The 25,978-nt window shown below is 35.6% G+C and overlaps 1 protein-coding gene across 1 annotated transcript in view; it reads right to left on the reverse strand.

The window, feature by feature from the left end:
- The window catches only part of LEPR (leptin receptor), a 70,393-nt gene extending 46,006 nt beyond the window's left edge, over positions 1-24,387 (reverse strand). The window contains exons 1-5 of the mRNA XM_007120412.4: positions 24,064-24,387; positions 22,060-22,183; positions 7,844-8,052; positions 3,755-3,900; positions 1,744-1,888 (exon numbers count right to left, since the gene is read on the reverse strand). Coding sequence (XP_007120474.3) covers positions 1,744-1,888; positions 3,755-3,900; positions 7,844-8,052; positions 22,060-22,183; positions 24,064-24,322 — 883 coding nt within the window. The 5' untranslated portion in view covers positions 24,323-24,387. The remainder of the gene's footprint in view (positions 1-1,743; positions 1,889-3,754; positions 3,901-7,843; positions 8,053-22,059; positions 22,184-24,063) is intronic.
- Between the last annotated feature and the right edge of the window lie 1,591 nt (positions 24,388-25,978).

The raw sequence follows: 25,978 nt of genomic DNA on the forward strand, positions 1-25,978 counted from the left end.
TTATTCTGGATCAAATTTTCATCTTCCTCCAACTGAATACATAATATTGCTAAGAATCGTTATTCTAGGAAGGTATGAATATATAACTTGAATATCAGCAAACTTTAAAAACAATTATGATTCTTTTAGAATTTCCCTTTTCTTCAGAGAGGGTAGGATCTCAGATCTAATAAGATGTAAAACAGCAAAGAATGAAGCCATTTTCTTCTGGAAGAGAAACATTTCACCAGACTGTTAAATAAAGGTACAAGTCACAAGCCACTCAGAGTGGAGCAGGGGCTGTTGCCTCTACTTCCTTTGTCAAATTACCCTCCCTTACAACCCATTCACCCCATCCCACTGTATAAAAACCTCCACGGGCCACTCACTGAAATTTGATGTTGTTAATTCATTCCTCTCTACATATTTCACAGCTGTTCATTAAGACCTATTAATCAATGATACAAAACTGAACATAGAACAAAAGTTGAATTTTCAGCATCATATTACTCACATCGTGATACCCCATAATTATTTGTGGAAGAGAGACGAGAAATTCCTGTCTTCTAAGTCTGTTCACTCAAGGTTCCTGACTTTTCCAATGAGAATTAACTCCTCCTGGTGCTTAGCACTTATTTCAGCTCTTCTCACAATATTACTTGTGCTAAGCAATTAGTTACATATCATGTCAATCTCTCACCTTCATTAGACTTTGAGATTTTGAATATTGAGCTTGTCGGCTTACAAGCTATGATATTTACAAGCTATGATCTACTATTTCATGAGTGCTTACTAAGGGTCAGCACTGCAGTAAGCACTGTATGTGCATTATGAACTATCCACATGAAAAGTCCTTATTTTACAGATGAGGGAATCGAGGTATAGAGAGGTTAAGAAACTTTCCAAGTAAGTGGTAATAAACCTCAGTAAGACTCCGAAGTCAGGGCTCTTAAACCACTACTGCTACTTACTTTTTAACAATCAGTACTTTTTAAATAGTAAGTAATCAATAAATAAACCTATTTAGTTAAATGTGTTGAATATCTGCTGAGTGTTTTACCTGGTACTTGCTATCTCCATATATTCATAATCAACCTGAGTAAGTTTGAGTAGGAATAATTTTTGCACATTTGACAGATCAGACAACTAGTCAAAGGACCATGAACTGTCTTCCTATATATAGTCACACCCTGGTTTGTGCCAGGGCTAGCACCATTAGACTCCTGGACCTCTATGTAAAATATTGCACCTCAACTCCACAAGGAAGCTGGGAATAAATTGCAGTTTTTCTGATGTTAAAGATACCTTTAAAAATATGAAAACTGAAAGTAAAAACTGAAAAGCAAGCATCTGGAGTGAAAAGAATTGCTTAATTATATAATATGTAATACTCAAATAAAATTTTAATACTTAAAAATCTATGCCAAATAAATATATCTGATTTTCAAGTGTAAATTCAGGAACTTTCAATACAAGTAGTGTTCTGAATTTGTAAATTTGGAACTATTATATTAACTCTATCTTTTGGGTAAGAAAGAGTAATTCAGCAAGATACTGTTATGGATGCACATAAATGTGGGAGCTCTCACACAAGTTTTCATTAACAGGTTAAAAATTTAAATTGTTCAAAATTTAAATTAAAAGTTAATATGGTGTTCCTCCTTTAGGTTTACTGCCACAAAATTTAAGATGCATATAATATGCCAAAGGCAAATTCAGGAACCATATTCTCCTGTCAGTAGAAGTGACTCTTATAAAACCTACCTTGTGTGGTAAAGGTAAGGGGGGTGCTCCAGTCACTCCAGATTCCTGGGCCATTCAGTCTCTTGCTCCTCACCTGAACCTCATATGAAGACCCAGGAAGCACACTGTCTACTAGCAGAGATGTAGCTGAGACAATCTCATCAGCCTGTTAAATATTATTTGAAAACATCAGAGCATCAGGTCGGTGTGAAACCTTTACCAAAACTGATCACACGCAGGTCTCAACTAATCTCAAAGAATTAAAATCTTACAGAGTAGTTAGCTGGCCACAGTGGAATTTAAAAGAGATCAATAACCCAATAACAGATGTATGACTGACAATAGTCAATAACATTTTAAATAGTCGTAAGTCCAAGGAAAAATATCACAATGATAATCAGCATTTAACTGAATGATAATGAATATTGACCTTTCAAAATTTGAGAGATACAGCTAAAGTCAGTGGGAAGCTTCAAGCCTCTGCTGACATCTGTAACACACACGGTAGAAGAGGATGCACAGGGGTGGACAGAGAACTATAAGCATTCCTAGAGCAAAGTGTCACAGAAGGAGGGCATGAATAATTTTAAGGACCCAAGGCTGATGATCAGCTATAGTGAATCAAAATATCTAAGAGACCTAACTGCATGAAACAACCAATGATGTACTCCAAAGATACTGAACGCCCTGGCTCATTAGACTGTGGAGCACCACAGACTAAAAATGGTGAAAAGCATCAGAAATGCATTAAACAATTTCAGATCACCTGTAGTTAAAATCCTATTATCTCCATTTTACAGATGAGAAAGCTAAAGCCCAGAGAAGCCTCAACTGCTTTTTCCATACATGACACCGGATTCCCATTCTGTTCTTTATGAATATAAAGTCTTAAAAAATTAGCCCATATCTAAAAAGACAGGTTTTTACCTCTAAATTAGATAATAATTAGTTTCACAAATTAAAGTGCCCAAGTCTTTGCATGCTCTTTATGACCTCCTCCTCCCCTTCCCCTCTTTGATCATCCACTAATACTATTGCCCTCACTCACCACCCTGGTCTCCAGCATCTCATCCAGCTTAGGGTCTCTTTGATCATCCACTAATACTATTTCCCTCACTGACCACCCTGGTCTCTAGTTTCTCATCCAGCTTAGGGCCTCTGAATTGCTATTTTCCCTATTTAGACTCCAATTCTCCCAGATATCTACATCACCACTTCCTTCAAATCCCTGCTCAAATATCACCTTCTCAAGGAGAGCTTCCCCTACCTCCATTTAATATTTCAACCCACCCTCTCCCACTAGCATTCCCTAGCTCCCCTCATCCTGTTCTACTACACAATGGATCCTGAGTTCTTGGCACCTAGTAGGCGCTCAATACTTACTGAAAGAACGAAAAAAGGATTTGACACATTATACATGCTTGTACTGCATGTAAACAAATACACTGAGCAATAAGAAAAAATAAGGATGACATGTAAAATCAGAAACCAGAGACGGTCTTTAGGTGAAAATATTATAATTATGAATTCAATAATTCTGTATCTGGACTTCTTGTAGCCATTAGTTGTATGTGTGTGTGTGTGTGTGTGTGTGTGTGTGTGTGTGTGTGTGTGTGTGTGTGGTGTTAATGAGAGGGAGGGTGAGAAGAAGAGAGTGAGAGAGAGAGAGCGAGAATTAATCTAATATACATAAACTTCTGGAAAAGAAACTTTTCCTCACAATAAATTCTGGGAGGAATTTGTCATGCTCCTCAAAATAGAACATGGATCTACATGTAAGAGATATTGAGTAACAGCAAACAATTTTTCTAAAATCATTTTGTGGAAGATGCATACATGCTGTATATATGCTCATCTCTTATGCTGCTCTTGAATGAAAGCCAATGGTCTGATATTAAATTATGACTGATTCTGCTCCAGAAGCAGTATGCACATGTGGTATGCAGAGGTGTTCTGTATGGGATTTGGAGGGGGTCTCACCTTTCCTTAATTGCTTCTCAACTTTTCATTTTATTTACTGAAATATACTTACTTTTCTCATTTTTTTTGTAGAATTCTCTGAATATTTCACTTGATATTGAAGTTGAAATGGTACCAATGTTGGGCTGGACCAAGAAATCTTTAAATTACCAGTATCTGTGATTTTCATACACAAACCTAATGGTGGATCAGGCTTCACTTAAAAAAAAAAAAAAGAACACTTTTAAGTCATGTAATTTTCATGATAATCATAAAGTGAAGTCAAAATGAGTTTTTAGCATATCCTATTCTTTCAACTAAAGTGTCTTTATTCAAAGGCTACTTACAGAACCAAAATATTGGTTCTACTCCTGTACTTTACTATAGCAATCCATGTATCTTCACTTCCTTCTCCCTACATGGTAAAAACTATAAATCAGTAAATGTTATTTTGATAAATGTGAATTCCTGCTGTAAAAAAGCCTGCCTTACTTTATTTAACCTAGCTTTTGCCATGCTTATTTGAAGCCTCCCCAGACAAAACCCACTGTTTTAGCAAATGATAAGGGGAACAAGTATATTACAGAGCACTATTTGGAAAATGCATATAAATTTTGCATGCAAAAATCAATGCACATATTCATGCAAATTCATGTAAATATGCATGCAAAATTCAGTATATTTATTACTTTTAAAATACAACAAATCCAGATATACCCATTCAAATAGCCCAAACCATGCACAGTTTACACGCAGTAAACACAGCATTAGCAGGCCCTGGCTTGTCACCAGAAATGGGGATGGAGTTTCTTATCCTAATGGGGTATTTAATTCAGTTTATAATTTCTGAGTTCACATGTATATGTGTTTTTATGTACGCCTATGCATTTGTGTATATTCATACATGGAGATTTGTGTGTGTGTGGCTTTAAACATAGAATATAACCTTTAAATGATTTGTAGAAACAACACAAACATCTTACAATAAAGGATTGATTGAATAAATGATTCATTCCTTTAAGGGAAATCTATACAGCCTTTAAAAATCATATTAGAGAAGAATATTGAAAATGTTTAATACTGTTAGTTTTAAAAGTTTATTAAACAACATCTATACTTGGGTTCCTGATTTATTAAAATTTACAAATTAAAGGATATTTGTAAATACATATTAAAATAGAAATAAATGCCAAAATAGTAGATAATAAATGAATAAAATAATTTTTCTTCTTTGTGCATCTCTATGCTTTCAAGATTTTTATGATTAACAGGAATTACTCATGAGCACAGAAATCAACATTACATTGAAATATTTACTGACTTTTATTTTCAAGGAATAAAATGGCACATTCTTTACACATTCCATATTTTCATGAATTTAGTCATAGTTTTTTTTCTTTTCCTTGAGTCAAAATTAATGAAGTTTTTACTTTCTGTGACATATTACAAATTTTAGTTACTTTAAAGCAGGGATATCTAAACTCTAAAGTCCAGAAACTACAGGTGAAATTCACTGAGTTCTTGTGGCCAGTAAGACAGAAAACAAAGACACCAAACAGAAGTGAAATCATAAAATTATAAACTATTTTACATTTCCTATTTGCATACATATATGTCTTCATATTAGAAATCTAAAAATAAATCTTTCCCTGGGCCCCCTATGGACTCAGTCCCAGACCCCATCTACCTGCTTCTTTCAGAGGAAAATTCCTCCAAAGAGCTGGCATACTCACTTTCTCCACTTTGCATCCCATTTTCCTGAGCAACCTATTCTGATCAGGTCTTCCTTCTCGCTAGTCCACTGAAACTACTCTCACCAAGGTCACTACCCTTTGCCAAATCCAATGTCAACTGTCTGATTCATTTTACTCCATCTCTCAGCAGCATTCCTACTGCTTGTCCCGTGAGTAGCTGAAATACTTTTTTCACTTGGCTTCCAGGCCACCACACTCCTTTACTCCTCTTTTCTCTCTGATCACCCCTCAGTCTTTCTCTCACTGAATTCTAAATACGTGATCTCATACAATCCCATAAACATCTGTATGCTAGAGACTCCCAAATATATATCTCCCCTGAACTCCAGGCTCATATATCCAACTACGTACTCAACATCTCTTCGGTTTCTAATAAGCATCTCAAACATAATATGTCACACACCTAATCCTCTCTAATATCCCCATCTCAGCATCTGGTACCACTATTCTGGTACCACCCAGGTCCAAGCCTAACTATTATCCTTGATTCCTCTCTGTCCTTCACACTCCATACCCAATCCACTAGAACTTTCAGTCAGCACCATCTCCTAAATAGATCCCAAGCCTGATCATTTCTTTACTTCTCCACTGCAACAACCCTAAGCCAAAGGGGCAATTCCAACAGCTTCCTATCTGATTCCTCTGCTCCTACTCTTGCAACTATCCTTCCTTTCTTCCTCATCAATTTCCTTCTTCACATGCAGTATAAATTTTAAACATATGCATGCCTACACACGCACACATGCACACACACACACACACACACACACACACACACACACCCTTGATCATATCACTCTCCTGGTTCAAAAGCCTCCATTACAATTAGAATAAAATCCAAAAGTTGTAACCCTGGTTTATGGTATGACCTGGACCCAGATGACTCTCTAACCACATCTCTAAATATTCTCCTACTTCATTCACTCCAAGCAAAAGAGTCTTGTATTTGGTACTTCCAACTTCCAAGCTCATTCCATCCCAGGAATTTTGTGAGTGCTATTCTTCCTGCTTGAAGCACCTTTTGTTTTTGCATGGCTTTCTCTTTTTCGTTCAGCTTAAATGCTATCTCCTAAAAGAGGACATCTATAACTGAAATAATAGCCCCTACACCTGACATTCTCCATCACACAACTTCTCTTATTTCTTTCATAGCACTTTTTTAGATATTATCACACATACCCCAATACAAGGAAAGATTTTTTTCCCCAAAATTATCCGAAATAAGACAAAATCATTTTTAAGGTTCTTATAAAGTCTATCGCAGCAACTTCTCTTAACTACTTTACTTTTAAAAACAATTTAATTCAATGCTGGCTCTAAACATTTCTAAAAATCACCTGATAGAACTGGTTTTAAAAAGAGAAAATGATGATACTTTATAGATTTTGTATTTTTCCCTGTGGTATAACGTCATGACTGAATTCCTTGGATATCATTGTAATTATGTTGTGGAGATCACAGATATATCCCTAGAGGACAAGTTATTTAAAAGTCCTAATGTTAAATATGATGTCATATGCAGATTCAAAAAGTGCTATTTCCTCAGTAACTTAGACAGAAGTGAAGGTAAAGCTGTGTGGCAAAGTGTGTCAGATACTTGGAAAAGTGGCTCTAGTGATGTCAAAAACAATGATGCAGAGATGCATATAAACAGTTTGTATACAATCGTTTCAGGAAATGTAAATGTAAAATAGTAACACCGTTAAATTATGTATCATATGTAATATATAATTTAACATACACATACAAAACTGAGTTAATAAATTAAATAGTTTGTTAATATTCGCCTATATTGTTCACACTGAATAACTGAATACACTGAATATATGTAATTATACATTCCAGTTGATCAAATAAATTTGGGGAATCTTTGCACTGAAAATATGGGCCTTTGCCTATTATTTGAGTTTTTCTTAAGCTCAGATTTTTACAGCAAATTATTTGTTTACATTTTTACTGTTTCTCTCTGCCCACTACTGTCTGCCCCTGTTCTGTGAGGCATTCATCATTGTTTCCCCAGCTCCTAGGTCAGTGGCTGACACCCATGGGCCTCTAAGAAATGCTTACTGAAGGCATAAATTCAGGTAAACACAAGCTTTCAATTATTTTCAGAAATAGGTATCCGAGATGTGAAAAAGTAATAACCAAGCAATAAATATCCATTAGACGGATCCAGGATTTAAAGAAATCAAACTGTTTTCAAAAAGAATTTAAGTTACAATTGCAGAGATATCTATACTGCTGTTAAATCATTCCAGAAGCTGCTTTTAATACTCCCTAGAACTACACTTACCATCTTTAGAGTGTTGGTCAAAGCAAGATAAGCTAGTGAAAAATTTTGTAAGCAATCTTCAACCTGTTTGTATGACTGATGTTGATATCTATTATCTTTTTTATGCACAACTTACCAACATTAATGGGCTGAACTGACATTGGAGGTGAGTGAAAAATTACTCCACCAGATGTGATTTTCAAATACATAAGAAGGGTGTGATTGATTTTGACTGTTGGCACGGGCACATGACATTCACAACATTCATGAACACTGCAGTTGCACTGAACCATCTGAAAACTGCTTTTCTGGGGGAGCAGAGGTGACTCTTCTAATACTTCAAGCCTATATGGAAAAAGAAGAGCTAAATATTAAAACAGATGTGAAAACACTGGATATGTTTAAAATGTAGGACACAATATCCAAATTGAGGGCAGCTATTCTGCACACTCAGCTTAAAGAGCATCTGGGGAAAAAAGATACATTATAACAAGGTACAAAGACAGGGGTTAAAGCATGTTAGCCATCAGAAATAATATAAACAAGAAGACAGTGAAGTACTGAAAGGAAAGAAAAATTGTGATCCTAAACCCTATATGCAGTAAAAATATCTTTTAAAATAAACATGCAATAAAGCCTTTTTCAGACACGCCAAAATGGAAATAACTCATTATCATCAGACCTGCATCATAAAAAATGCTAAAGGAAGTCCTTCAGGCAAAAAGAAAATGATAGTAGATAGAAGTCTGGTTCCACACAAAGAAATGAAATTTAACTAAAAGGGTAGATATTTATTGACTGATTAAAGCAAAAATAATAATCTGTGTAGTGTTGGGTTTATAACATAGGTAGAAGTAAAATGTATGACATTAGTACCAAACTTGGGGAAGGGGGAGATCTGTAAGTACACAGTTGTAATGTTCTTCTACTATACACAAAGTGGTGTAACAGCAGCTAGAGGTATAATATCAGTTCGACTATAATAAGTCAAAGACTTATATTCTAAATCCTAAAGCCACCACTAAAGTAATAAAACAAGAAGTTACAGCTAATAAGCTATGATAATCAGCCAATGGAGTATGAGTGTAAAGATAGAAAAATAGATTAATGGAACAGAAGAGAGACCAGTACCTATATGTACAATCAATTTTCTACAAAGGTACAAGCAGTTCTGTGGAGAAAAAGTAATCTTTTCAATAAATTGTGCTGGAACAGTGGGATATCTACATGCTCCCCACCCCAAAAAGCAACTTTAATCCATACCTCCCACCAGATCTAAAAATTAATTCAAAATGGATCATCAATCCAAATGTCAAGTCTAAAGCTATGAATCTTTTAGAAGAGAATATTGGAAAAAAAATTTTTGTGGCCTTGGTTTAGATAAGAATTTCTTAGATGCAACACAAAAGCATGATCCATAAAAGAACAAATTGATATTGTTATAAAGTAGAAACTAACATACCACTGTAAAGCAATTATACTCCAATAAAGATGTTAAAAAAGAAAAAGAACAAATTGATAATTGGACTTCTATCAAGATTGAAAACTTCTGTTCTTCAAAAGACACTGTGGGGCTTCCCTGGTGGCACAGTGGTTGAGAGTCCGCCTGCTAATGCGGGAGACACGGGTTCGTGCCCCGGTCCGGGGGGATGCCGCGGAGCGGCAGGGCCCGTGGGCCATGGCCGCTGGGCCTGCACGTCTGGAGCCTGTGCTCCGCAACGGGAGAGGCCACAGCAGTGAGAGGCCCGCATACTGCAAAAAAAAAAAAAAAAAAAAAAAGACACTGTGAAAGATAAAAAATAACAAAAGACAAGCCATAGACTGAGAGAATACATTTGCCAGTCATCTCTCTAATAAAGGACTTGAATCCAGAAGATATAAAGAACTTTCATAACTCAATAATAATATTAAAAAATCCAACTAAAAATAGGCCAAAATGTCAACAGTCACTTCTCCACAGAATACATAGAATGAAAAGAAGCATGTGAAAAGAAGCCCCAAATCACTAGTTATTCAGGAAATGCAAATTAAAACCCCAATGAAATACTACTATCCACATATTAGAATGGTCAAAATTGAAAAGATTCATCATATCACATATTGAAGAGGTATGCAGGAACTGGAACTCTAACACACTGCTGGTAGGAATGTAAAATGATACAACTTTGGAAAACAGTTTTGCAATTTCTTAAGTTGTTAAACATACACCTACTATATAATTTACATATTCCATTCCCAGGTATTCATCCAGAAGAAATAAAAGCGTATATCCTTACAGAGATCTGTCCACAAACAAGTACAGAAAATTGTAGCAGCTTTCTTTGTAAGAGCCAAAACCTGTAAACAACTCATTTATCTATCAATAGGTGAGTAGACAAACAAACTGTGGTATATTCATATAATGGAATGCTACTCAGCAATGAAAAGGAATCAACTGCCAGTAGATTCACACAGCATTAATGAATCTCAAAATAATCATGCCATGTGAAAGCAAGACAAAAGTTCTGTAGGAATGCATTTATATAAAATTCTAGAAAATGCAAAGAAACCTGTGGTTACGGAAAGGGGCAGATCAGTCATTGCCTGGGGACAGTGGGGGATGGAAGGCGGGGCTGGTGGTAGAGTACCACAGGTAGGAGTAGAGGGTGGGATTACAAAGGGGCAAGAAGAAATTTTGTGATTGACAACAGATTCATTTTCTTTATTATGGTGAAGATTTTATGAGTGGTTTCATATATCAAAACTTATCAAGTTTACACTAAATATGTACAATTTATCTTATATTCTTATATGTCAAAAAAGCTGTTTACAAAAAAAAAGGAAATCTAGGGAAAAGTTTTTAAGCAATACTTTGCCTATCACAGTAAACCTACAAATGAATGGGTTAACTTTAAAAAATAACTGTAATTATCTTATAGGGTTACCCAACTCAAGGAATAGAGAATAACAGCATGCAACCAAGACACAGACAGTTGTTATTTCTGATTTTTTCGTGTTTTTTTTTTTAATCTGCCTCATCCCATGGAGAGTCTAAGCCTTGGTATAAATGAGAAGACTTTAGGGTGGAAGTTCATGGCAGGGGAGGCGGGGTATCCATGCCTCATATTCCCTGTCTTGCTTGAGCTACCCCAGTTCTGTCCATAAACACCTGCTGCCTCGTATCCAAGCCACTGCATGCTTTTTAAAGAACCTGGCGACAGGGAGAGAGTATTAATATTTAGGCATGATCACTGCCTTCAGAAAAGACCTCAGTCCTTTTGGAGGAAAAAGCTGTAAGAGATAAATATACTAACTAAAAATTCAGTCGAGAAAGTGTTGCTTTAGAAACTGTGCTAACTAGCCTATACATGAGTATTCAGATATAAACACAACATGAGAGAAACGGACCCTAACCTTTCCATACACACACCATGACTATTAAGTGTTTTGAATTATGATAGATTTTTCAAGTTTCTTGAGCTAGACTTTAGTATTCCTTTAGTCCTAAAAAAAAAACATCAATCAGGAAACAACATTTACAAGACACTTTAATGTGCAAAGCAATATCCTGGACACTGTGGAAGGGATATTGTTATTGTAAGAAGCGCACTAAATTAACATTGAGACCTAAATCAGGTTTTTCTGTTTGCTTATGAACCATAAGACCATAGACAAGTAAGTTCATCTTTGTGAGCCTTCGTCTCCTTAAACAGTAAAACAGAGAAAATGCCTGAACCATCTGTCTTTATAAAGTTGTTGTGAATATAAAAGACAATTACATAAAAGTATTTTTTAAAACTTTAAAGGGCTATACACCCATGAAATTCCATTTTGAATTGGAGGTGGAATGACTTAGCACTTTCAACTTTATCTAAATCTTTAAATAAATCCAATGAAATGTTATTTTTAAAAATATCACGCCATGGCTTTTATGTGTTTTTCAAATATTAAAATAAAAGCTTTTTTTTTTTTTTTTTTTTTTAATAAAAGCTTTTATCAGAAGAGTATGGAACAAATTAAATGAATTGTGGTATTTATGTCAGAAATATGCTTGCAGCTTGTATTATGCTTTGACTGAAGAAGTACCAAATTTTAAGCCACAAATAGAACTGAACAGAAAACAAGACACATATACCCCAGTAATATTTTTTAAAGGATAGGAAATTCTGGTGATATTTTTCTCTTTTAAAACAAAAAGAAAAGTTAGAATTACACTGTCTTACTTTACACGGTCTCACCAATGCCATCTTTTTCTAAATACAGTGGACATTTGTAGAATACGGCTGATTACCAATGAAATTAACTCTGTGGTTTCTCTACCACTTCACTGTTGTGTTCTATTTAATCAATCTATTTTCATTTTCTTTACAATTTAAATCTATGCAAATATATATTCATAATAATGACTATATACAATGATTATATATTATATAGTATGTATATATACAACATATATTGTAGTATTTCATAATTTGTGTTTTTTTAAAAAAAACAAACTCCATTCAGTAATTTCCCAAACCACTCCAACAGATAACCCCATAATGAAAGTCTAAGAATGAACCTAAACGTAGTTTTCAAACTCTCTAAACAGGGGTGAGAAACCTGCAGCCCAAATAACACCCGTTTTTAGAAGGACTTTTTACATTAACCAATGGTTTAAAACAATACAAAGAAAAGAGGAAGAATATTCCATGATTCATGTAAATTATATGAAATTCAAATTTCAGTGTCCATAAACACAGTCATGCTCATTCATTTACATATTAATTGTGACTACAAGGTTGTGATAGAGACAGTATGGTGGGCAAAGTCTAAAATATTTACTCTCTAGACTTTTAAGAAAAAAATTTTTAATCCCAGCTATAGGCCAAAAACATTTTGTACTCCCTACAGGTGGGTATTTGATGGGCAAAAGACACAAAAATAAGGAAACCACGTTAAATATATCATCAAATTTCATTACATAACATATTTGCAATGTACACGAAACACCTTGAGGATCACTAATTCAATTTTTCAAACCACCTTATTAGTTCCCTTATGAGGGAACTAATATTATCACCTACTTTACAAGGAAAAAACTGAGCTCAGAGAGAACATAGACCTGGAATTCATCTTAAGTCTCACGCTTCCACGTTCAGTGCTCGTTTCATTACACCCAAGCTGTCTTATCATTACAAGCTGTCTTATCATTACAAGATAAGTTTCACTTTTACCACTGTCATTTTATTTAGGGGATTGATAAAGACTTTAATGGCCAAAACTAAAGAATAATTATAACCTGAATTATGTTACTATTTCTATAAATCAGAATATTAGAGAATTACAGAATTATTTCAAATTATTTTTTCCTTGAGGAAAACATTACATATTTCTCATATTTATGACAGCAGAAGTTTTTCCAAGTTTGTGTGAAACCTGGAATACACCAGCCTTGTTACTTGCCAGTCAGCATAAGAACTTCTATTACCTTCCAAAAGATTTTTTAAAGTTTTAAGTATTTATGAACATCAGATGATACTTTAAAATTTTGATAATACTACTTTTAAACCATCAAAATTTTTAAGTAGTATAAGTTAAAATGATGATCAAATTTTTAAAATAAGAAAGAGATACACTGGCTTAAAATAACCAAAACTTAAGAATTTCTGAAATTCTTGAAAAACGTTTATGCAGCAAAATATTTTATGCGTTGCCAACACACAAACACACACACAAATTCAGTGCCACTATTTATTTAATTTCTCTATATGTGAGTAAACTTTACTTGCAAGTGAAAAAAATGGTCAAATAAATTTTAAATTTGGCTTCTTTGCAAATTTCACAATTTGGGCAATATTTCTACTCAAAAATTAGATATATAATTAGTACTGAAATTTCATCTTTAGCCACAAATGGTTTATAGAAAGCACATTCCATCATCTGACCTTTGATCAAATTACTTGTTCCCCCAAAATTTTTCTATCAATATATTAATGCTTCTCTAAGCAAAGATTTATACTAAATTATTATAGGAATAACACCAAATGAGTGTTCTTGGTTGTGACATAAACTGAGAGCAAAACATAATGGGCAAACCAATAAACATGAATTGGAAAATTTAGCATTAGCTTTGTGTATAATTTAATCAAGTCACATTTTAAATCTCAGACTGGTAACCTATACATATGTTACTCCCCAAAATCTAGTTTACCAATCCCAAGTAATTTCAAAGAACAGGTTAGTGTCCCAGACTAGTCTCATCATAATAGATTCCTGGACCCTCCATGGAGAATTCAGTAGGTCTGGGGCCAGGGAATCTGTTTTTAATAAGTTTCATAGACCAGTGGTTCTCAAAGTATGGTCCCCAAGCCAGTAACATCAGCATCATCTGGAAATTGATAGAAATGCAAATCCAGCCCAGACCTCATGAATTAGGCCCAGGTGAGAAGGTGACTTAGATGTATTTCAACAAGGAGACAAATTTAAGAAGCATTCTGTAAAACACAAAATACTCGTCAGATGTACAATATCACCAAATAAATGGAAAATCAACAAGGATGAGAGGGAGGAAGAAAAAAGAAAGAAAATTAAAAAGGAATGCAAACAAAAACAAATAGACCTAAATGTACATCAAGTTAACAATACAACCACCTGAGGTGGAAGGGGAGGGGATATCCTAATTAACTTCAGAACACAGAATTTTAGCAAAGGCAAAATGAGTCTAAACAAACATTGCACTCTAGTTACCCTATTTGTTTTCTATGGTAGTATGGCTTAGCTATTCCAAAACTACTTTGTGTGTATTCTAGGACTGAGCAACTAGGTAATATATTGTTGGAAAGGGAAGCAAGATTTCTCACTGCTAGAAAAAGGAGTTACAAAAAAAAAAGGAAGAAAAGAAAGGCTAGGATAGATCCTGTGGTTTTGAACTACAACAAGAGACATTAGTATTGCCAGAACAAAATCCAACATTCTTTGGATTTTAATATGCTTTTAATATGTGTATATACAGAGAGATATAAAAATATAGACTTGTGAGTATTATATATACACATTATGTGTGTACTGTGTGTATGCATACATATAACTAACTCTGTAGCTGAGTGGGCCTAGAAACAATACCACCCAAGTAACAGTGAGCATCTAGCCCACCAATACCACTTTGTAAACATCATTCTCCAACAGAAAGGAATCAGGGCTCCTTGGAAAAATGGCTGATTCCAGTGTCAGAGCAGGAAAAGTATAAAATCAACCTGAAACATCTTGTAGTGCTAGAAAGTAAGGAGTCCTATTCAAAAAAAAAAAAAAAGATCTAACACATCAAAAGGACACAGAGGCCAGTTTACATAAGCACCCACTGCCAAATATGGGACAGTGTGAGCAATAAAATAAATAATGATAGTAACTAAATATAGCTCACAAAATAAAATAATAATCCATGAGTCCCTCTTGATAGGAAGGAAGAAAGGAAGGAAGGAAGGGAGGGAGCGAGGGAGGAGAAAAAAAGGAGGGGGAAGGAAAGAAAAAAGGTAAGAGAGAAAGAATGGAAAGTGTACTTCTCACAGAGCCTGGCACTGTGGCCTGCACACACTGTTTCTTAATTAAATAACACTATGGCTAAAATGTCCCAATTAACATTGAGCACGTTTGTTTACAAATAATCTTTTGTTTGCATCTTTGCATCTTCTCTAAATATTTCAGTTGTTCTTTTTTATATTGTCAATTTCTCTCCTCATTATGTTCATGTTTTCCTTTATATCCTTGAGCATGTGGAGCATGCTAAAACTAACTGTCTGCTAATTCTATTATCTCTGCCATTTCTGGGTCTGCTTCTGTTGTCCATTTTTTCTTTTGGGGTTATGTTTTCCTCTTCCTTCATATATGTACCATTTTTTACTGGATGCCAGACATTGTGAATATTACAGTTGAGTGTTGGATTATGTTGTTTTGCCTTAAAGAATGTTCTGAAAATCAGTTAAGTTACTTGAGTGACTTAAGTGTGAACCTTTTAAGCTTCTTTTAAGCTCTTTTGGGGGGAGTATAGAATAGCCTTGACTCTAGGGCTAATCTGGCCCCCCTTTTAAAGTGTGGTTATTACGGGGTTTCTACTGAATGTCAGTAATATTCAACAAGGTCTCTCCAAGTTTCCCTGTTGGAAACTTTCATTATTCCTGGCCCTGTGTGACCTCTGGGAATTGCTTAGATTACAGCCCTGGTAGTTGTTCTCTCCCTAGAATTTTTCTTGCCCAAGATCATAGACAGATGGGTATTCAGCCAAAGAATCAAGGGGACCCCAGTGCTTATTCCTGTGTGCCTCCCTGCTTCAGGTACCCTGCCCTATGAATCAAGCCCCCTTTTACCCTCTGAACTCTTCTCTCTGTCTCGTCAATTCAGCAATATTGCCGGGCTCTGCTTGAGTTCCCCAGCCTTGCGCCATGTCCTGGAAATTGCCTCCAGCCCAGAAAACCTAAGTAAAATAGAACTTACTTTGTTTCCTCCTCTCAGGAATCATGTTCTGTTCTGCCTTTGTCCAATATCTGAAAATAGATGTTTTCTACTTTTATCGACTTTTCTAGTTGTTTATGACAGAAGAGTAATCCCAGAACTTATTATTCCCTCATGGCCAGAAGTCATTTTTGCTGACTTTTTATATTAACTTCTGAAGATATGTATTCACATAGTTCAAAACGTGGTTTTCTTTAAAGGGAGTAGTGAAATGGGGTGATTACTTGATGGAAATGTGTGATCAAGGAAATCTATGTTTTAAATGGGAGTTACTGCAGCATGTGTATCAACTGAGAGGAAAACTTGATGATGCAGGAGAGAGGGGATAATTGCCGGAACAAAGTCCTTGAGTGACAACAGGGGATGGGACTCAAAACACAGAAGAAAGGGTTCATTTTAGATTGGAACCCAGAGAATTCATCAGCAATTAAAGAAAACAAGGAAACTGCATAGGCACTGACATGAGCAGGCTGGTAGATTTTGGTGAGAAAAGCAAAAAGTTTAACCCACCCCCTCCCCCTCCTGCTTTCCCAGTGAAAATCAAAAACGAGGTCATCAGCGAGTCTTTTTGGCTCTCTCTAAGGGAAGCCAGCTGCCATGTTGTAAGGTGATCTATGGAGAATACACAGGACAAAGAACTGAAGAAGGCCTCCAGTCACAGTCTGGGAGGAACTAAGGCTTTCTTTCTAGTGGCCCATGAGGAACTTGGAAGCCTAGGGAGTGAGCTTGGAAACAGATCCTCCTGAAGTTGAACCTTGAAATAACTGCACTCCTACCTGACATCTGCATTGCAACCTTGTGAAAGACCTTAAGGCAGATGTCCCAGCTAAGCTGCACCTAGACTCCTGACCCACAGAAACTGTGAAATGATGAATGCTTGTTGTTTTAAGCCACTAAATTTTGGGTAATTTATTATATGGCATAGATAGCCAAGGAAGATATTGGTATCTGGAAGCGGGATGCTGCCATAACAAATACCGAAAAATGTGGGTGTGGCTTTGCAGCTAGGTGATGGACAGAGGCTGGAAGTATTTGGAGAGGCATGATGGAGAAAGCCTAAAACACCTTGAACAGACTGTTAGTAGAAATCTACAGTTTGAGGACACTGCCAGTGAGACACGAAAGGAAGTGAGGAACATGATATTGGAAACTGGAGGAAAGGGAATCTTTCTTACATAGTGGTCGAAAGCTAAGTAACACATCTGCAGTTCCGTGGACAGTGTAGAATGTGCCTACTGATCTATTTCAGGAGATCTCCAAGCAAGTGCTGAAAGTGCCTCTTGGTTCCTTACTGTTTCAAGAGGAAAGATATTCATTGACAAAAGGGCTGTTAAACAAAGGAACTAGTACTTGAGAGTTGTAAAATTCCCAGTCTCTCCAGATGGCTAAGGATGTTTGAAATGGCTTCTAAGCAAAGATCAAAGAGAAGGCAGAGAAGAGCTTATTTCTAAGAGACCTGAGGGCTTTTATCTAATGGAGTGAACCCCAGTAAGATTCCCAGGAGGCTGTGTGATCTTGTGAGAGAATTACAGTAGCAGAAACACTGCCAGCTTAGACTGAAGGAGTACAAAATGAAACAAAGCCACTGGATTCCCAAAATTGTGCCAACCGGAAGCATGCTGAGAAAACTACTCAGCTGCAGAGATGTGTAACCTTTCATAAAAAAGGGAAGGTGACTCAGAGGGCAGAGCCAAGGGGCATGGAGATTTACTCCTGAGGTTGAGGTGACAGAGGGAATAGGCCTGACATGACCGGTAGGGGGAGAGATGGTCAAAGAGTGGGATCCTTGAAACTGAGATTAGAGAAAGAGCAAGCTTATCAGCAATGACAAGATCCGTGAGATTGGGTAAGCTAGGTTGGGTGAGAAAGAGAAGAGTAAAAGTAAAGCTTTCAAGAAATTGAAGATCATCTAGGTTGATGCTGAAATCACCAAGAATGCTGACAGGAGTGATAGTGAAGAGACAAAGTAAACTAGGTATTAGCAGTTACAAAAGTCCAAACTCCCTGGACGACCCTTGCTTATTCATCCACCTTGATTTCTCATCATTCCCCAGCTTCCCAGCCACAGAACTTTTCAAGTCCTCAAATGCCTATATGTGACTGTGTTCCTTTGCAAATGCTCTTCACTCTCTCTGGCTCATTCTTCTCTGCCCCCTTATAATCTAGGCAGATACTTCTAGCATATGTTTCTGAAAGTCCCCATATTTATTACATCACAGCATTTTCAAACTTTGTTATGTTCTTTGTCTTTACTATCAGCTCCAAGAAGGCAAGGGTTGAGTCTGAGTTGTTTAACACTGTTCCCTACACTCAGCTCAATGTCTGATGTACACATAGGCACCCCACAAAGGAAGAAGAGGATTTCCTTCCTAGGTCTAAGAGAAAATTCAAAAGTAACTCATTTGTACGGTATCTCTCCTTCAGTTTCTCTGACAAACATTAATATCTGAGCTTAAACAATGCTTTCCCTTAAGGGACATATTTATAGGGCTTTAAATCCCTTATAAACATTAGGTTTTAGTTCCTTTTAAATACATACTTATTTACACATGGAAGCATTTGAAAGACTTCTCTCCTGAATTCTCTAATGTCTTGGGGAGGTGATTTTGATGAAAAACTTTTCTATAGTAACCATCCTTATGGATTTCCTCTTCCACAGAGGTTTCATTTGTTATATTGGCCAGCTCTTCCTCCTGATCTGAAGAGTCTTATTTAAATTTTTGGAGATATATTGCCCAAAGATGCACACAAAAATAGAATTCAAGGTGGAAATAGTATGTGACAATTGGTAAAACTAACCAAATCATACAATGGAGAGAACAATTAAAGTGGCAAGAAAAAAAAAAAGAAAAGAAAATTCTTCTCAAATTGCATGCAATTAGGTTTTCCTGTATTAATATTTTTAGAAACCTGAGTTCAAATAAAAGCAGGTCAAAAGAATCTACTAAATTCATCATATGAGCAAGTTGAAAAATCTATTTAGTTTATCATAATTTTCTCATTTTTCTGGGTCTTACCATTTAGATGAACAGACCAATGACTACTTAGCTGACTGAAGTTCAAATTTGCAGCTGTAGCTAATTTACTATGCAATTTTGTAATGTTCTGACATATTCATATATAATATCTTTTTCAGAAAATGCAGACCTCAGACATAACTATGGCCTATACATTATAAAAATTATAAAATATAAATCCTTACACATAGTCACAGAGCTTTAAAACTGAGCACATTACCCTAGCCCACTGATAATATTTGAAATTCTCTTGAATAGGCACCTAGTGAGATTTTAATCATCACCCAAAGTATTCAGGTCATCACAAAAATGTACTACATTGCAAAGGAATTCTTTTCTCTGAGCTAAAATCTGTCTTGGTTAATAAAGCAGGAAACTTTCTGCACAGACGTCAAATATATCCTCATCCACCATAGTGATTCCTTTCTTCTCTCAATACTCAGAAGTTGAGGTGAGCCTCCTTCATTTTAAGACCAACCCTTCATCTGTGCTCTTTTTCTGGAACTTGCCTATTCAACCATTCACTCTCTGTCATGTGTCTTCAATGGGTCCCCTTCTACCACATCTTCAATTTTTCTCTCCCTGTTGGGTCATTTGCTATAGACTAGAAACAAGCTCATTCTTTCCCATCCTTCACATGCACACCTTTGGCTGTGCATTTCCCATTACTCCTCCACCTTCCCACTTTACTACTTCAGCTAGGCTTCTTGGGCCTCTAGAGATTTATAGCCCAGTCATTCTGTTGTGGACATTTATCCACCTGGCTGCCCAGCATCTGCCTGAGAAATCTACTCTTCTGTTAGGCTGAAACACTAGCAGCTATGGCACATTCTCACCAATCAGATACTCCCATTCAAGACACTGGCCCTAATGAGAATTGCACTCATTAAAGCAGCAGGGCTAGCAGGGCCTTCTAGATTCATCTAGTGACCAGCATTAGAGGTGGAAATCATCACAGAGACACTCAATGTCCAGATGTGACAGCAGGGTCACCCTATCTGGGCTACTCCTGTGGGGTGACTTTAAGAATTAGTCCAGGGAATTCCCTAGAGGTCCAGTGGTTAGGACTCAGCACTTTCACTGCCGGGGGCCCGGGTTCAATCCCTTGGTAGGGAACTAAGATTCCACAAGCCTCGCAGTGAGGCCAAAAAAAAAAATTAGTCCAGCAGTCTAACATAAGTTATAAATATTAACTACAGTCTGATAATCAGTACATAATGAGGATGGTAGCAGCTATGCAAATTTTCTTCTAAAATTTGTCTTATTTACCTTTACACCAGAAATTTTCAAATTTTAGTTCCATCAGATTCATCTAAAGGGCTTGATAAAATACAGATTGATGGGCCTCACCCCCAAAATTTCTGATTCTAGTTCTGGGATGGAGTTACCAAATTTAAATTTCTAAAATATTTCCAGGTGATGTTGATATGCTTCTCAATGCTACCTGCCCACATATTTTTGTTATTAGCTCGTATTCATTCCTGAAGTTTCAACTTAGCTGTCTCCTTCCTTGGGAAACCTTCACTTCTCATGCCACCAGTGCTCTAGACATCCCCACATAAGGCTCTCACACCAGTCTTGTGCTCCCACACCTTCGTGTGCCTACCAAGTGCACATCAGTAACCACTAAAACTGAAACCCTATTTTGATACATATTTGTACATATCTGTCCCAACCACTAGCCTGTGAGTGGCTCAAGAGCAGAGATCAGAACTATTCTTTTTTTTAAAAAATATAAGACAAAATATATTTTTAAAACTAAAGGCAAGATACAAAACAAAGAAGAATGTTGTATAAAGGTTAATGGGAAAATACATCAAGAAGATGTAACAACTAAGAACATAGATCCTCCCAACAATATAGTCTAAAAATACATAGAACAACATACGGCAAAACAGTGAGAATAAATACATAAATCAACCATTGCAGTTATTTTTAAAAGTTGAGGTAAAATACACATTTAGTAAAGTCTATGAATACATCTTTTTCTTGACATCTTTGTTTCTTTAAAATTTTTTTACTGTGGTAAAATATACATAACATAACATTTACCATTTTAAGTGTACAGGTCATGACATTAAGTACATTCACATTGTTGGGTAACAACCCCTACCATTCAACTTCAGAACTTTTTTCATCTCCCCAAACTGAAACTCTGAATCCATTTAAACAAGAACTCTTCATTACCCCTCTCCTAGTCCCCGGTAGCCATCATTCTACTTTCTGTCTCTATTCATCTTTATATGGACAGTTTCTAGCACACTGCCCCTTAATTATATGACCTGAATAACTGCAAAACTGAGGGAAGTGAGTGACAGTCTCCTTAAGCATCAAATAAAAGAACAAATGAGAATGAATTTTAAAGAGTTAAAATTCAAATAGAAATGGTATGTATTATCACTGGAATTATTAGAAAACTTGAATGACATATTAGCTGTTAGAATCATAAGTGTATGGCTGTTTGAAAGCACCATCGTGGCTCTCTACCTAGCACAAATAAATAAAAAGCACTTACATTTTTAAGATAATAAAAAGATCAAATATGAGAGAAAAATCCACCAGAAAAAGAAATATAAACTATTTCCCCTTCTCCATTCAAATATCTAAGACTACTGAATTGAGTTCACGCTTCTTTGAGAATATATGCCCATCCATATCTGCAATGCTTTGCTACCTGAACCAACATGAGGAGAAAAGAGGAAACCTAATGGAGAAGAAGGCTGTATAAAAAATACAGAAATGTACATTGATATAAAAGGAAATGCAGAGATAGAAGAGCTTTCATAATCTACTTCTGTATATGGAAGCTCTTGCATTTCAAAAAAACTTGTATCATGGAAATGTCCAAATTTATTTATTTGGTACTTACAGAAGATATAAAAGATGGACCTTAAGGTCATAATTCTTGAAAGGACTCTTAAATAATGACTCCATATAACAGATGAATAATTTCAAGTCCTCTTTCATCCAGCACTGTATGTTCCAGTTTGCACCTGAATTAAAAATAAACTAAATTCAACCCGAGAAAAACATTCTGAACAACTCAGTGAAAGAGAAGAGCTAAATTAAATTTACCAGTGTTCTGATACAACTTCCACTGCCCATTCTGAAAGAAAAAGAACAGGCTCTAACTGGTCGTATGTGTTTGGCCATTTAGTCCCTTTGGCCTTCAGTTTCCTTTATCATAAAGTAAGAGAATTAAAATCAATTATTGTTTCTCAAACACTTTAAAAATCCTGAACCACTTAAGCAGGACAGAAGACCCCAAAACTCACCTAGCTCAGTTCATCCTCGCTTTCCAAGAGACGAGAGAACATGAAATATCAAGGTAGAAGCGAATTTGGGGCAGTATTTAAGTGTCTGCTTTAGCAATAAAGCATGGTGATTCACATTGGAACTAAGATGCATATCTTAAATTCTTGTTATTGTAATATTATAGACCCCACATACAACTTATGTGAGTATATTTCACTGTACACTGAAAAACTCACCTGACAATGATAAACTATTAGTGATTTGTAATTTAGAGAGCAAGAATAGCAATAGTTGAAAATCATGACCAACTTAAGACAACACTAATACTTATCTTTAAGCACCACTAACATATTTCCCCATTTGAAGGATTTCTAGCTAGTAGGGACTTTGCATAGGTTGAGCCCTATGAAGTAAACGGCTCATATGGCAGAACATTAAATGGAAATCCTGAATAACCACCAATTAACCTAGTAATTTTAGTTACAAAAACTTAAACTCATTTTAAAATAATGAGCTATTAGCCTTTATATATACACGTAAAATTAAAATCTGCATCAAAATCATTTCACTTGATAATCGAAAAAAGTGCTAACATTTTTTGATCATTTCACAGCTCATCACAGGGACCCTAACATTTTAAGTTCATTCTTAATATATTTAATAATCATTGGAATGGCTAAGTTAAGTTCCCTTACAAATTAAAGAAGTGTGTCATTTAAAATTAACTTAAATGCTTATAGAGTCAGTTGGAGACACTGGGAGGTATTATTTCTAACTTGTTTTAAAACTCTGATTTTATTGTACAGTTATGCTTTATCCTTACTCCTAACCTGATTTCAGCAAACTGAGTATTTCTTCCATCTAATCAGTGGTGCTTTGGCCCTCCAAGGGACATCTGGCAAAGTCTGGAGATATGTTTTGATTGTCACAAATGGGGAGTGAGTGTTAACAGACATAAGTGGGCAGAAGGCGGGGATGCTTCGAACATCCCACAATGCACAGAACAGTCCCCCATAACCAAGAATTATCTGGCCCACAATGTCAATAATTTTGAGGTTGAGAAATTCTGACTAACCCTACATAAGCGTGTTATATTATGTACGTCTTTATTTTCATACTGTAGGTCTCTACAGTGCTAAGTCAATTGTCTCTGCTCTATTTAGCTTTTCCAGAGGCTTGGAGACAATTTTGTTGTTAAGATTTCCAGATGCAGAATTATTAACAACATGAGCTACATTTAGTATGCATTATACTTAAACAACAAAAAAAACCTTGATTTGGTTTTTTTGATCTCTCCTCGGTTACGGAGAGATTCCTTGCTTGCTTTAACTAACTCAACAGTATTATCTGCCATTTGATATTTTATCTACTTAACAAAAATAAGTTGTACTTTTTTGTGCAAAAAGTTCCCTCATTACATTTTTATTTTATTTTTAGGGGATAGAAAATAATTGGGGACTTATTAGTTTGGTCCTAATTTTATTACTAATATAAAATGATAATGTGTGCTCAGAATCACATCCATAAGACATTTATTTCACACAGGTTTCAGAGAATAGAACCATTTTGTTCAATACAGTTAAGTAAGAGGTAATGCTTGGAACATTAAAATACTTACCTATTTGTTGAAAAACTAAAGAATTTACTGTTGAAGCAAATGCCTTCCCTTCAATGTTGTCTGCATGTACAGAGCAGTTTTTATCTTCCTCGCTCCAAAAGCAACAGTGGAAAGTTGTTTTGGATGATAAGTTAGATAAGTAGGTACCACTTGAATTAAGTTTAGTTTCAACAACTGCCTCATAATGTCCACTCAAATTTGAAGTGTTCTTTGAGATTCCAGCAGGCAAGAGGAAGTCATATGTTGTATTTGGTGGCATGCAAGACAACTTAAATTTCCAGGGAGTAATTGGATATGCCAAGTTAAATGCAGTTATCACATAAATAAATTCTGTTAGGACATTTAAAAGACACACAGAAAAGCAATTAATTATTTTGACTAGACATAAATAGGAAGTATCTAAGATTAAGCCATGTAGTGCTCAATAGTAATTACTTAACTTTCTAAGTGCTCAATCAGTGCCTAATGCATAGCTCTGTGCTTCCACTGAACAAAGTGTTACACTTAAGAGGGTGCATTTATTTATAGAGGTAACTTCACTCTTTAGCACCCCCTTTTTTGGAAATTCACACTTCATTTTCCTCATTAATCTAACATCTCATATTTATATTTTAATGATAGGAAATTATAGCTAAATATTCCAATTTCCTTTTCTAAAAAATAAATTATTCTAATGAACTTCCAGCATAAATGGTAAGTATCTGGATGTGCAATTATATAAGCAAACATTAACGTGCTGTTTTAATATTTCTTAATGAGAATAACACCAAAATGTTAACACTACTTTCACTGAGTGCTTTTAGAAAGGGTTTGTCTTCAACATCAGGACAGCTGGATGATTTCCTGAATCTGCCCATGGTTCTCCAGATATATGACATCATATAAGATATGTCCTTAATGCATTCTCCAATAATTGATGCACAATGACAGACTTCTTACAGGAAACGTCCACTGCTGATTAAAGACAATTTATCACTTTTTAGACACATAAAATTAAGAACAATTTTATAATCCTGTACCCCCCGCAAAAATCCTCAGAAGTGATACTTGTATTTTAATGAGTAGTTGTTTTATAATAAAATAATGAATTCTCCATAATTCTTTCTTTTATAAGTTACCCTAACGATCCAACAGCTGTGTTTCCTCATATACAAAGTAATGAAGAATGAAAATTCTAAGAATTTTTCATGGATTTGTATAGAATGAGACTTCTGAAGGATTATGGTAAATGTAAAAATGTAAGAAAATAGAAATTTTTTTAAAAATTCACAAAAGTATTGTTCTAAATTACAAAAGTAATACATGTAAAAATATTCAAATACACAAGTAATGACTGTTAACAATTTGGTTTCTAGAACTTTCTATCAATGTTAATTAATATAAACATGTATCAGATGCAAAAATTAAGGCAAAAGGGCTTCCCTGGTGGCGCAGTGGTTGAAAGTCCACCTGTCGATGCAGGGGACACGGGTTCGTGCCCCAGTCTGGGAGGATCCCACATGCCGCAGAGCGGCTGGGCCTGTGAGCCATGGCCGCTGGGCCTGAGCGTCCGGAGCCTCTGCTCCAAAACGGAAGAAGACACAACAGTGAGAGGCCCGCGTACCGCAAAAAAAAAAAAAAAAAAAAAAAAAAAAAATTAAGGCAAAAATGATTAACAGGACTAGCATTATTTTTCCCACACTGATAACAATTAGGTATTATAACATCATCAAATGTGAATCCTCACTGCAACTATGTTCCTTTGGATTTCAATCCCTCTAACATTTATTTCTGAAATTAGAACTCACTAAAAAGAGAACTGGGTATTTCTTTCATTTTACAAAACCATGAATATGTATTGGTACTAATTAAAAGCATTATATTTTCTAGCTGCACATGGAAGAGTCGGTTGGCTGAACTGAAAAAAGCCTAAAAT

Source organism: Physeter macrocephalus, chromosome 4 (genome assembly GCF_002837175.3).
Source record: "Physeter macrocephalus isolate SW-GA chromosome 4, ASM283717v5, whole genome shotgun sequence".
Classification (NCBI taxonomy): domain Eukaryota; kingdom Metazoa; phylum Chordata; class Mammalia; order Artiodactyla; family Physeteridae; genus Physeter; species Physeter macrocephalus.